We start from the raw sequence: 13,976 nt of genomic DNA, 5'->3' as shown, positions 1-13,976 counted from the left end.
AGAGTGGTGGGACATGTATTGAGACCCTGAACTTACAAAGTAAAGTCCTGGATTGAAAATCCTACTTGAGTGAGAATTGTTATCAGCTAAATATACATCAAGAAAGTGAAAGTACTCGTCCTGCAGCAGATCGGCCCCATGTGATTGATATATTATTTTACTGTAGTTGGTTGAGGCTTTTTCTAAACTACTTTATATACAGTTTGCTAGTTAAGTCTGGTGGTTCTCAACCTCTGGCTCAGGCCCCATCAAAAGGTCACAGAGTACATCAGAGGGGTTGTGAGATGAATAATGGGAGCAGTACGAAGACAAAACAGAAAAGGTTTTGTGACTCAAAATGTTATAATTTTGGGGGGATTTTCTCTAACTTGCTTTTTCTGTGTAAATCATTAGATAATCTTACCTCTCTGGGCCTACAACAGTTATTTTAATTAAACCATCTGCGAAGTTTAGAAGGGAAATCTCTCTTTCTAACATGCTGCTCATGAACATCTGAAACATGATAAATATTTCCCCACTTGACACCGCTTTTAAAAATGTTGGAAGTCTTAAACATTGCATTGTATTTTATAAACCCATCATATGATCTGATATGATGACAATTGTAATCTGAAAAGTAACTATATGCCAAATGAAGTAAAAATGGAGGTACCTCAAAATCATTTCAGTATATATACGACAACACCACTCCACCTCGGGCAGAGAGTTGTTGTGTCCCGACAGGGCTCAGCGTCAACACTTCCTTCTGCAGACTGTTAATGATTATTAAGTATCGGCATTATTTCTAGAAAGAGATGCTGTTGTTGGTTTGTTTAAATGTAATTACAAGTCAAACACAATTCCTTTCCACAATTTTAAGACAGACAGAAAAGGCTAAAAGGAAACACATGTGGTGTTTTACAAGTAATAACACGTCATGTTGGTGCTCAGTTGCATGTTTTATTCTTTCAGTCTCTCTTGACACGTTACATAGCGTGAAGCTTCTTTTAGCCTAAATTACTGTCTTGATGTTTAAAGCTGCATCGTCACACATCTGGAGAACTTGATCAATACTCAGGATTATCATCAAATTGTTTTGCGACACAAATTGAATCCAATTATTGTGTCTTCTCTGTAAAAACATTAAATTAACAAAAAGAAAGGCCATATCTTGTCATTGACCGCCATCTTTTCCAATAAATTGGGCAATCCGATAATTTATCTTAATTCAAATTTCTTTCCATGAGTGTGACTGTGGACATTCTTCGTTTGCAGTCTTTGAACACAAGTATATATTCAAAGCTAAAGTTCCTTTACACATAAAATATCACACAAGTCATCGTACAGTCATTTCGCTAAAGCATTTGCATTTCTTTTCAGTATTTTCTTTTTTTAACGTGAGTTATTTTTAAATTGACTTTATTTGGCAACCACGTACACTCATAAAGAAAAAAGCATCAATGGAAAAAAAAACCTCCATTGTCATTTGATTTAGATATTTTAAATTTTTGAGGTGATTATTGTCAGAAAGACAGCTCAGTCTCAAATGCTAAACAGAGACGATATCAAATTGGACTAATGTTTCGTTCTTCTTCATGTTGTACATTTGCCCCAGTAAAAGTCTTTTTAAAAACACTCACTGTACAGACATAACACCCAAAAACAGACACACTGGCACATGCATACATAGAGACTCACTCAGTGCGTGAAAGTGAAACTATACAAAAAGGGAAATGGCGTGTTTTATGTCTCACACAACGTATCACTGGCATCCTCCTTCTGTATTCAAACAGTGGTGGAAAGACTGCGATTAGCACTCAGCTGAATCCATCAGCCACACATGCATGAGTTTATACAAGATTAAATTCTGTCCTCTTACCGTCTTTATTATTGAAACAAAGTTGTTGGAAGTGTGACTCGCAGTGGAAGCAGAAGAAATATATCAACTGGTTACAACCACACAGAAGAAACTACAGCCAGGACTATATTTAGACAACAGTGTCTGATAAAAGAGCGGTGATGGTTTGGGGGGCGTTTCCCCGACAGTGATGATTTCCAGCAGTATGCGAATATATGTTTTACTGTAGATGTGTTTCTGAGTATAAAGTTCATGGTTAAATGTACCCAGAAAACATAAATAAAGGAAATGAGGTATGTTTGTGTTAAATTCATTATTCTAGTTCTAGTTGTAGAAGATGAGTAAACATTATAGAAGAAATATAGTTTTCTATTTCCAGCGTGTCGACATCTTTATGTTACATGTTTTACAAGTAATAGTGCTGATTGTTTCATACACATTTTTGCTCTGCTCTTCCTTTCTATGTGCAAACAGGCTGAAAAATAGGTTTAGTTATATACATCAAGCACCTTGGTGAAATAGCTTTGGCAGCTATATTACATTTTTACTTTATTTATTTTTTACAGCAACTTTCTGTTGATTCACAATCTGGCCATTTTATTTTGGCACTAAATGGCTAACTTACTCTATTTTTTTACTTTCTTTTGTTCTCCTTTTTAAGTGATTCAACCATGCAGCTCTGCTCAAACGACCCAGGACCTGACTCTAATCTTAGACAATACTGCTGAAACTAAAACGAATTAGTAACAGCTACAGTGCACTTTGTCACACCGTTTGATTATTGCCAGAGAGCAGAATGAAGAGCCAACACTGACTCTAGATCATCTTAAAGAGGGTGCATTTAAAACTAAAATCAAACATGCTTCCTTTGGACACTGACAACATCCGTCTCTGCTTTCACCTGGAACTTTGGGTTTGTTATGAAGCACCATTAACAGATTTATCTGTGATGTTCAATGTATTTCAGATTTTTTTGTTGTTGTCATGAAATGTTGTAAATGATCTTGTCGGTGCTCTACTCTGACATTTTCCAAATACATTTTCAACAATTCCGGCTGACATTGATGCTGGTGGCTAATAATAATACAAACGTCACCTTTAGCTGAGCCACGAAGTCCAAAGCACATCAGCAATAAATAACATTGTAACATTTCTTTACAGCGGATTTCTCACATAGAATCCAGTTTGGATTCAGGTAATTCACAGCAGATAAATAAAATGATAAATGATGGAAAACCAAAACTTTCCATTTACTGTTTTCAGGATCGTACCCAATTCATATTGGCAAGAGGGAGGAGGCATGTTGATATGCAGAGACACAACTCTGCAGCTCCACAGCTAATGCTTTGGTTGTTTCCTTAATCATTTTTCCACTTTATGTTTCGCTAAATATAGCAGAGATGATTTATTTATTTGTTTGCTTTGCCTGTGGTTTAATTAGTTACTACACCGATAGAAAGCAAGCTTTGAATCTGCAGCTGTAAGGCAGCAAAATGCTGAATCATGACATCTTATTAGACTTTAAAGATTTAAGCTCATCATTATCAATATAAAACTGACCAATCAAACTCAGAAATACACTCCAGGACAAACTTTGCTACTTCAAGACACAAACTATCCCCTTTGATGTGTTTGTTTAGTGATAGTTTTATAATAACAGGCCTGTAACTATGTGTGGCGTGAACTTTACAAGACTCCAGTGACCTTACAACATGTATTTGATCGATTAGCTTCAGATGCAGGTTATCAAGAGTTTTCACTGTGTTTAGAGTGAATAAGTCCTGCTGTGCTTTGCACTGCTTGTTTACTTACAATACATTTAGGATCCTCAACTTTCTGAATCTTCACAGGACACTCAATTATAAAGATTCCCTTTCTTACTGCTGTCAAACACAAGATGACAAGGTCCTACTATAAGAAGACATCTGCATGAAGTAGTAAGGACAGAAATCCAGATACTCGATCACAGTCTCAGCGCTAAAAAGTCTCCTCAGACCAAAGCTGACTTGCGTGGACAGCAGGAAGAATTAACAAAACTACTCCGTAAATGAAGAGGTTCATGTGCCATAGTTACAGGTGTGTATTGCGTCAGTGTGGTACTGTAGCTGGATGCTGTGGCGGTCACGTGAGCACAGCCCCCGTTGCTGCCGGAGTGAGGAAGTGTCAAGATCTTCTAGCGCTCGAGGAAGAAGGCGGCGACGACGAGGACTTGTCGCTTTCTCTCTGGTCGCCGTCCTCAGTGGACGCAGACGCATCAGAGTTACTGTGCGACACAAACACAAAACACATGCTGGAATGTGAAGAAATGCAAAAATGTAAAAAGAAACGTAGTTCTCTGACATGCTTGGAAAGGGAGGGGGGGGAGCGGAGGGTCGTGTTGTTGCTTTCTATCGGCAACCTCACCACTAGATGCCAATAAATCTCACACACTGTTCCTTTAAATGTTCGTATACTGCTTGTAAATGTTGTAAGGGGACTTATGGTGAAGTGTATCTTAAAAAAGAAAAACAAATGGGCAGAGAGATCATGTAGACTGAGAGCCGGCGTGTTTGTGTGTGTTACCTGTCTCCACTCTGTGTGATGAGTCTCCTGCAGGTCTCCATCTGAACATCTAGGCCTCTCTTCATCGAACACATCTCCATGTACTCGTGGAGGTGTCGGTTCATGTCACTCTTTGCTGTGGCCAGATCCAGCTGGAGTCAGAAAACATGCAGTCAGTCATATTACAATTAAATTACAAATGCTGTACGTGTGTGTACCAATAAAAAGTGTGTTTACTTCTGTAAAACAGAAGGCGCTGGCTATGTGCTGGGCAAGTTACCACGCTTCACATGGCTTCATGTCTTTTATGTCATGTCTAAATAAAGAATAATTTCGAGAGATGTTTGTTTGCACATGTGGGAGATTAACAGAGATGATGCAGTACAACACAATCTAACAAGAAAACAGGGGGGACACATTAATTAAGGGGCTCTTGAGCCTTGATTGAGGAATTCATCAAAGCATCATTAAAAGATGTAAAGTAATGTCTGTCATTTAATGCGGAGTCATCATGTAAATCAACCTTTTGTGAATTTTTGAGAGCTGCACCAGGAAAGGACATGAGAATAAACAAATAACACTGACCATAAAAAGAAAGAAAAAAACCATTAGGAAAAGGGATGTTTTTGAAATTTAAAAATCTGTGTCTAACCTCAATCTGGTCAATTGTCTCTTGGTATTCCTTCTCTCGGGACATGAAAAGACATTCTGTGTCATTAATCACCTTTTCCAGACAGTCATCCTGGTAGAGAGAGAGAGAGATTTTGAGTGTCTGTGGTCAGGATGTGGAAATACATGTGATAAAACGCAGTAAACAGTATATGTGTTTGTGTGCTAATCATAGCACAATCAGACTCTCCGTGAGGTGACACGACTATCAGAGTACAGATGGCTTTATGCTCCTATCAGCTCAAATTGCACTGACTAATGCAGTTCCTCTCTTCAGGTGATTGTTCAAGTACCACACAGCCGGAGGATGAAAACAAGCACCTACATGTATTTCTTGGAAACAAACACACTGAATACCAATACAGGTGCAGACACGGCATCTGTCTGTGTGTTGTGTGTGTGTGTGTGTGTGTGTGTGTGTGTGTGTGTGTGTGTGTGTGTGTGTGTGTGTGTGTGTGTGTGTGTGTGTGTGTGTGTGTGTGTGTGTGTGTGTGTGTGTGTGTGTGTGTAGTGTAGTGTTTTGTCCTGAAATGGCCCTGCCATAGTAGAGCAGTGAAGGTTCGTGTCATCGCCCGAGACAAAACTGTATCGACCAACATATCATGCTGCTGCTCTGCACATCAACTCAATCAATCAGAACTTTAGAAGCTTCTTTGAAATCTGAACCAATAATATCAAATCAATACACACATGCAGCCATCTGAGGTGAAAAAGGGTGCAGATCCTGATCACAGACACAGATTCTACTTTAACTTCGTCTTTAAAAGTCTGAAGAGGACGTTCACTGTATCTGAAGGCCAGGCATGAATGGTTTATAAAAGTAAGAACAAAACGAACATGGTGTGCATATGTATTGCTGCAATTATTGTGTTGGTATCTTGGTTCATGGCAGAAAATGTAAAAACTGGTTTTCTTCTCATTGCTAACATATTCAAAACCAGATTCCGGTGAAGGTCATCCTTACATGCTTAATGTTTGGCTGAAATCATACAGTCCAGAAGTAATCATATTACAAATATCAGTAAATATAAGAGAAATTATATCGCAGACTTGAATGAATATACCTGGGACTTGTCATCAGGCTACTGTATGTGTGGACACAGTTGAGCAAATCATGACAAAAACGACCACAGAGCTGAGTCATTATGTCTCTGACACAGTTAAGAAGGTACTTTTAACACATTTATAAAGTTATATGTTGTGTTGGATTGCATTACATTGTCTAGGTGTTGCTATTGTTTTTTATTTAGGTCCAAGTCCATTCCTTTAAACCTGATCTCACTGAAATAAGTCATGTGACCCTGGCCTACCTCTCCTGGTGGGTGGGTGGGGTCAGGAGGCAGAGTGCATCCTGGGAAGTCCTCCCAGAGCAGGAGCGTATCTTCATTCTCCTCCCAGGCCAGACTGTCGCAATCATCCTCAAACTCACATTCACGTCTAAAATAAAAACATAAATGTACACACACATTGACAAATAACCTGGTGAAGTGCAGGACTGAAGGACAGTAACATTATATCATATTTTCAAAGTCAGACCACCCACAGTTGGTTCAGCATCCTCTGCATCTCCTCATTGATCTGATTGGCTGATGAGCCACAGTGCTCTCCATCTTTGACCACTCCCCCATCACTTTCAGAGGTGCTGACAGGTTCGTCACACTCGCTGCCGTTGAAAGACAGAGGAGTTTGTTTCCGGCGGCAGTTTAGGGACGATTGGTTGTTAGGAACCTGGAGGGACACAATCAGGATTTAGACAATCGCTATCAAGACAAACTTTCACATAAAGTGACTGGACAACTCATGGAATTAGGGCTGGCAATAATTCATTATGATAATTTATAGTTTTTCATTGAAATGTCGTGATGAAATCATATATTGAGATATTTTGATACACAATTAAGTTGTCTAAATTATAGGGTATAGGGTAAGAGTATAAATAAAGGCTACAAAAGCACAGAAATAGGCTTTACCGTGTGGTTATTTCATATAGACTATGTATCTATTGAATTACCAGAAAACATGCTATATCGTGATGTATAGATATTAAATGACCTATATCGGGATAGAAGATTTTGCCACATCGCCCTGCACAACGTGGAAGAAATAAAACAACCAGAGATGAGAACATTGACTGGTCGGATTTAGTGCTGGTACCTGGTACATCTGGATCACATCTTCACAGTTCCTCTGCTGAGCCACGTCACAGAGACGAGCGGTGATGTCGATCCTGCGGCAGATGTCCATGTCCACCTTCATGGCTTTCTCCTGGATCTTACTGTCCAACTCTGACAAGTTCTACAGAGAGAATGGAAGGAGCCATACCAAGATACACACCAGAAATTACATTTAAAAAGGTTTATCTACTGTAAATGAATGCATTACTCATGCTTCACATAAGCCATTAATAAAAACAACTTTTGGGTTGCTCGGTTAAAACTTATCTGTCTCCTTCAGCATGACTCTGTGTTTCTATTACACACCTTCAGGTGTTATGAGGTCAAACGCTCCATTGATGGGTCTTCCTCATAAATGAATGGGCAAGCTGAAAAGACAAGCTGAAGGAGGATAAACACCTGACAACCCAGGGTTGTTCTTATTACTCATGTATAAAGCATCAGTAAATGGTCCAATGACACTGAGGTTTTTTTCAGACGTCACACTCAAGCCATTAGTTACAACTTATGAACCCTTAATGAAGGGTTTCTTAATAAAAGTAAATCATAATATAATTGTATTCTTATTAGTGCCCATGTGCATAGCGTAGAGAGACTGTATGGTTTGCACTGCCCTCACATTGCTCATGAGGCCTTTGAAGAGAACCAGCTCGGCCTTCATCTGCTGAACTCTGACAGCCAGCTCGTCCTGACAGCCTTCACTCTCTTGCAGGTCCTGCACACATGAAAAAAAAAAAAATCATAAAGAACAAACACATACAAGTGCAAACACTCCCACACCCACATGTCCTGCCTCATCACATTATGCAAGCAGAGGCCATCAACAGAATTAATAAAAGTCTATATCTGCAAAGTGTACAAAACATTGTAAATCCTAAATGCATGATCTCTTCTGGGGAGCTGTAGATTTGTCTAATGGCATCATAATTATCTCTTCTCTTCGTTGACTTATTCATATGCAACAATGTTGGTCCGGACCCTTTTCAGTCTCAACTGTTTTTTTTTTACTGCTTGTGGTCTCCTGTTGTTGATGTGCTGCCTGCTAAACGAGGTCAGGTACAGGTTCCTGGCAATGGCACAGGTGCATGTGTACGTGTGTACGCACACACACACACACACACACACACACACACACACACACACACACACACACACACACACACACACACACACACACACACACACACACACACACACACACACAGACACAGGATCTCAACAGACCGTTTGGTTTATAAAGACACAGCTGCAGGAAGCACAAATATGGCAATCAACATGACAGCAGGTGAATTTGACATTTGAAAAAAAGCTCTATTTCATTTACATCATTTCTATAACGTTTAAATGAGAACGGTTGGTGTATTTTTAATCAGTTAATGGTCAGTGGCCAAAGAAAAAAGAAAACCAATAACAAAAGAGTGAAACAGCTTTGTAGGAGTCCGGACTTAGAAGTAGTAATAGTGCACAACGGAAACCATCAGTGCCAGCAGAGTCAGAGCGTACTGCTGATCACTGTAGCAGCTGCAGCATACTGTGTTCAAACTAACATGTTTTACTAATGTTAACTGTTTAGCAAAAACTGTCATCTAAGCTATTTTACCACAAACACACTGTATATTGTTACAGGGCCAGGAAAACACACATGGTGTAATGTTCATGGTATTTGTAGTTTAGCTAAGCCACAGCTGAAGTATCGCACCCAGCACTTTATTTTGGTTATTTTAATGACTCTGGCTGATGTCAAAACTTTCAAATGTAAAGACTCAAACACACCTTCAGTTCAGACCCACTGCATTGTTGGTCTCCAGCCATGTCTAGCCTACCGACACACACACACACACAAAGGCTTACACAAAGTTACCTCTTGTAGGTCGGCAATTTTCTGTTGCAGATCCACCCTCATAGTGTATTCTTCTTCCCATCTAAGAGACACATGGATATAAAAAAGTAAACAATATTTTAGTGTCTTGTAATGTAAATAGAGAACATACAGACCATGGGCGTTCACATACACATCCATTTATGCATCTTCCACATCCACTTAGAAAGGCCACCACAGTAAACATGGATCCATGACGTGACTATTTCAGAAGGTTGAAAGGTCAAAAGAGCTGAAAGGCGCTTTGGCAGATGTTAAACAATTATCAGTCAACATTCAATTTTGTTAGGATACAAATCTGGATACGAGTTGAATGAAACAATCAGGTTTAAATGTGAAAAGTGTCAGAGAGAGATTTGCTGATTCACTCAATGATAAATCGCTTGTTTGATGAATTGAGTGCTACTATGGTGCAGCCCAGACGGCTCGCCCATGAATCTGAACTTTTAATACATTTAAAAGCCTGAGCACAGATCCTGTATGTATGTAATCTCAGATTCAGTGACTTCATACAGCACACGAGCCCAGGGGATACAGACTCACTGCAGAGGACGTAGCCTCTTGTATAAATGCTGTTTTAAATGCAGAATGCTGCGGCACATCGGGACCTTTAGGGAATACTAAATCTGAAAGAAACTTGAGTCATGAAACAGGAGTTGTTGCTGTTGTCGAGGATGCTTGTTTGATCAGTAAGGTGGGAGCGAACAGAAAGCAGAGCGGTGCATCCTTCTGCAAGCCAAGCCCCCATCCAGCAGTCACAGCTTGCAGCGCATGCTGCATTGCAGATACAGTGTGGAGTGTGGAGAGGGGGATGCGCAGTGGGCGAGAAGAGAGGCTGAGAGCATGAGAGGAAGTGTTCAGAGTGGGGGATTGTGGGGGGTTGATGTGAGAAAGGCAATGTGACAGTGTGGTGGGCAGTGTGAAGAGTGAGGGGCGAGGGCTTAGGGAGGCTAAAGGGGGAGAAAGAGAAGTCGTCCTTAAACACAAAAGTAAACATAAATAAATAAAAGAGCTAGAGAATGGTGAAAAAATAAGCAAAATGCACCAAAAGCTAAGATAAATTGATTCATAGGTGAGTTTAGATACTAGAAATTCATTCTCAGGAGCAACAACAGACAACTCTCAAGTCTCCATACAATTAAATCGTGTATGTTATGTCACACATATTTGGGCTGTTAGTGTCGTCCCTCTACCTCATTCACAAAGAGCCCACTATACTGTGGTCAGGGTCTCCTCCATGAAGAATGCATGGCTGCTCATTTGGACATAATATGAGGGAATTCAATGCGCTGGAACATGGAGCTACTGTAGTTCACTCAGGACAGATCATACGTAATCCAAAGCTGGCCTCACGTCATTCAAAGTCATGATGGGATATAACAGTTGTGGGTTGTTTTCTCCAATAATTTAAAGGGAAAATCCACCCTAAGAGAGAGATCACTGAGTTATTCCATGTGATCTGCGAACTCAGACAGCTGTCTCCCTAAATTGGACATCAGAGCATCCAGATTTGAACCGGTGATGTCATCGTGACACATTGTGGTAAACTGGTACACTGATGATGAATAAGTGGTTGTGGGTTCAGAGATGTTACATGATGCTGGGGCAGCAACTATCGATTATGTTCATTATTAATTAACCTGCCGATTATTCTCTTGATTAATTATTAACAATTATTATTATTATTATTAATTATTATGGCAATACAATGCTGAAAATTTCGTAACTAATAGTTTAAAGAAAATAATCAACTAAGAATTTCCACTCGAGATCAAACTTAAAATGTGTGAAGCTTACAGCTGTACAAATGACAAGTCCCAGTAAAATCACTACGGGTGCTGTTGAAGCATCATAGGGTTTGTTTGAATATTCACATTGGCCTAACTGGACCACCTCCAGGGTTTGTCGTTAGATGGGACCATCATTCATCTTCTCAGTTTCATTAAATCAATGTCTGCTGTACAATCAACCTGACCTCTATGTCAGGATGGATTGTTCCTAATAGTCCTGTAAACTAAGCCACCCATGGGTGAGTCATCTTGGGAGCATCATGAGCTCTGAAGTGAACATTTGTGCAGCAGACTGAGCTTCACACGTCCCGCTAATATTTGACCTTCATTCTTCTTTATATTTAGCTGGCGGCGTGTTAATTTGTTTGGGTGTATTTCTAGCAGCAGCACCTGCCTCTGTGGTCGGACACGATGCAGGGTTGCAGGGTCAGGCTGGATGTGATGGATGGAGAAGGGTTTGTGCTGACTCTGCTTCTGTTGGAGACAGCTGGTCTGCAGTTGCTTTACAGTTTTGCTCACTGCTTCAAAGTAGTGCATTACACACACTTAAGGAAACTACAGTACAACCTCATGCCCCTGTAGGCCTGTTACAGGAACAATAAAAGGGTTTTACTCCATTTACCTGCGCTTATACTCGTCTCTCTCCCTCTTCACTTTGGCCAGGACGTTATACAGGGCTCTTATCTCAGGGGTGATGGTGTCAATCTGGACCCCGACTCCGTCAGGGTGCACCCAGGACACTCCTGGGCTGGTCAGACGCTCCGCACCGCCAAACTTGCGCGTGTGGTTGTAGGACCAGATGGTGCCCGGGAGAAACCGTGGAGGAGGGTTGGTGGAGCTCCCAGGACCTGCGCTGGCGTTGGAGAAAGTTTTATAACCAGAGCTAGGGGAGTCCACACAGGGGGAGGCCTGGCTGATGGTGATGGCTGGGTTACAAGTGGCATTTGTTTGGGTTGAACTGGAGTTTTCGGCGGCTGCAGGCAGGAGGGCTGTAGCGTGTGGAGGTGTGAAGAGTGTTGTAGGCCTCCTGGCTGAGTTGTTGGTGTTGTGGAAGGGGAGGGAGCCGGGCCTGAGAGGTATGGTCCCGACAAATCCGGTCTGTACACCTGCCTCCTGAGTATGTCCCCTGCTCTCACAGCATCCACCTTGATAGCCTTTGTTGGCATCCAGCGCCTGCTGCAGTTGCTTCTCTAAAATCTTATTTCTACGCTCTAATTCATGCACTTTTGCTAAAAAGCATCTGAACCTCAGATTGAGAGTTTTGAGGACGCTGATGTTGGATCCCAAGTCGTTTCTAAGCGCCATGGCAGCAGGGGGGTGCGAAACAACACGGTGGTGGTAGTGGCTGTGGTTGTGGGGGAGGTAAAGTGACGACTGTGAGGGTGCGGTGAAGTCAGGCCACGGCAGATCAGGCCCCGGCCCGGACTGCTCACCCAGCAAAAAGGAGGTCGGGTCCGGTCCACCGAAAACGGTGTCGGACAGGAGGCCTGAAGGAGAGTCCGGGTGTCCGGGAGCTTGACTCTGCTGCGGATGCTGTTGGAGATGCGCGTTGGCCCCCAACAAAGGATTCATGCTATGGTATGGAAAACTAAAGCGCTGCAGATCTGGCATGAACACGGACGGGAATTGACTTGCCACAACCAAATACAATAAATAACAAGCTGCTAAACGTATCGGTAATACGTGCGCTCAAAACGCCAGTGTTTTTACCAGATTATATAACTGTTTCTAAATAAGAATCTTATCCTTAAAGCTGAGAGGTCTTAACGTCGGCGGACGGATCAGTGCTCTCTAACCGTCCATAATAAAACATCCAAAAGCGACTCCAAACGGGCTGCGAGCAAGGATATAAAATTGCAGCAACACTGGACCGGCGCCTCGATGAGATGTCTTGCAAAATAAAAGCGATTAAATGAAGGAAATGACGCAGAGCGTGAATAACGGGAAAAAATCCACTGTCACTGAAGTTCTGGCAACAAGATGTGACCGCAGGCAGGAGGAGCGAGTGCTGTGGGATTGGGAGAGCAGCTTCTACCGTAAATACTCGACTAGAGTCGCGCTGATCCATTAACTGTTTGTTTTCTGTGGAAAACAACAAGATGCTATTGTCTTGTTGTTCCCCTTTGTTTTACACAATAATTAGTTCAGATTTGGATAAAACTAGGAGCCAAACGTGAACGATTAAATACAGTTATAATAATAATATTAAAATCTTCAACGTTTTCTTTTTTTTGTTATGTAATAGTAACCTGGCAGTTCAAGCACCTGCCCCAAAACACAGAAAGCCCCACTTTCACTGTGTGTCAAAATTGTTATGGTAATTTGATTACATTACAAACTAGCTACAGTCAGAAAGTCCCTTTTGCTTAGGAAGGTTCCTAACTGAGTGAAATGGCCCTAAAGTATGTAAGTGGCCGCCATGATAAGAGGGCCCAATCCCTGTCCACCCTAAGGCTTTAAACCCTGGACCATCAGGGTCACCTGGTAAACATGTTGAGTCAGTGTATAAGTCCATAACACCTTGAAATGGTGTAAATACTGACGGGACAGCACTGTGCTGCAACATATCACGGTACCCAGACAAAAAATAGTATCTACAAACTCCCTAATTTGAACATGATGAGAGGTAATTTAAAATAATCAATTTACTTGTTTTTTTTTTCAGAAGAGCTTCAATGACTAAATGAAATGTTTGATCAATAAATCTATAATCTCTGTTTCCATTCCTCTGATTTCATGTGTTTTTATGTTCCATCTTTAATCCTTAATGTTTCTAAGTAAATGTAATTTGCCATTCTGAACACCCATGTGCTGTCCTTTTGGTTTACCTTTTGTGACACAACATTCCACACAGGCCATGAAAACAATCTTGCATATGTTTACCAATTATTTTCATACAGTCATAAACTAATGAGATTTATGTTGATGAATATGAGCAGACAGTGACAATCCTTTCATTTAATTTGATATGTATTTATTCACTTTGAACAAATAAGTAAAGATAAATAAATAAGGAATACGAAATAAAAGGAACAGTAAATATAGCAAACTGTCAATGAACAAATTCTCGTTCTGAATAAGAAGAA

The 13,976-nt window shown here is 40.9% G+C and overlaps 1 protein-coding gene across 1 annotated transcript; it reads right to left on the bottom strand.

The window, feature by feature from the left end:
• Nucleotides 1-938: 938 nt before the first annotated feature.
• On the bottom strand, nt 939-12,501 carry iffo1b (intermediate filament family orphan 1b; the record flags this gene model as incomplete). The annotated part of the gene is made up of 9 exons (XM_079164090.1): nt 939-4,100; nt 4,400-4,530; nt 5,031-5,120; nt 6,358-6,484; nt 6,591-6,775; nt 7,202-7,342; nt 7,841-7,936; nt 9,083-9,143; nt 11,513-12,501. The coding sequence occupies 9 exons, from the start codon at nt 12,499-12,501 to the stop codon at nt 4,001-4,003; spliced, it is 1,920 nt and encodes a 639-aa protein (XP_079020216.1). The 3' UTR covers nt 939-4,000.
• Between the last annotated feature and the right edge of the window lie 1,475 nt (nt 12,502-13,976).

Source organism: Pholis gunnellus (assembly GCF_910591455.1).
Source record: "Pholis gunnellus genome assembly, chromosome: 8".
In the NCBI taxonomy this organism is placed as follows: domain Eukaryota; kingdom Metazoa; phylum Chordata; class Actinopteri; order Perciformes; family Pholidae; genus Pholis; species Pholis gunnellus.
This window is presented reverse-complemented; position numbering and strand designations above follow the sequence as displayed.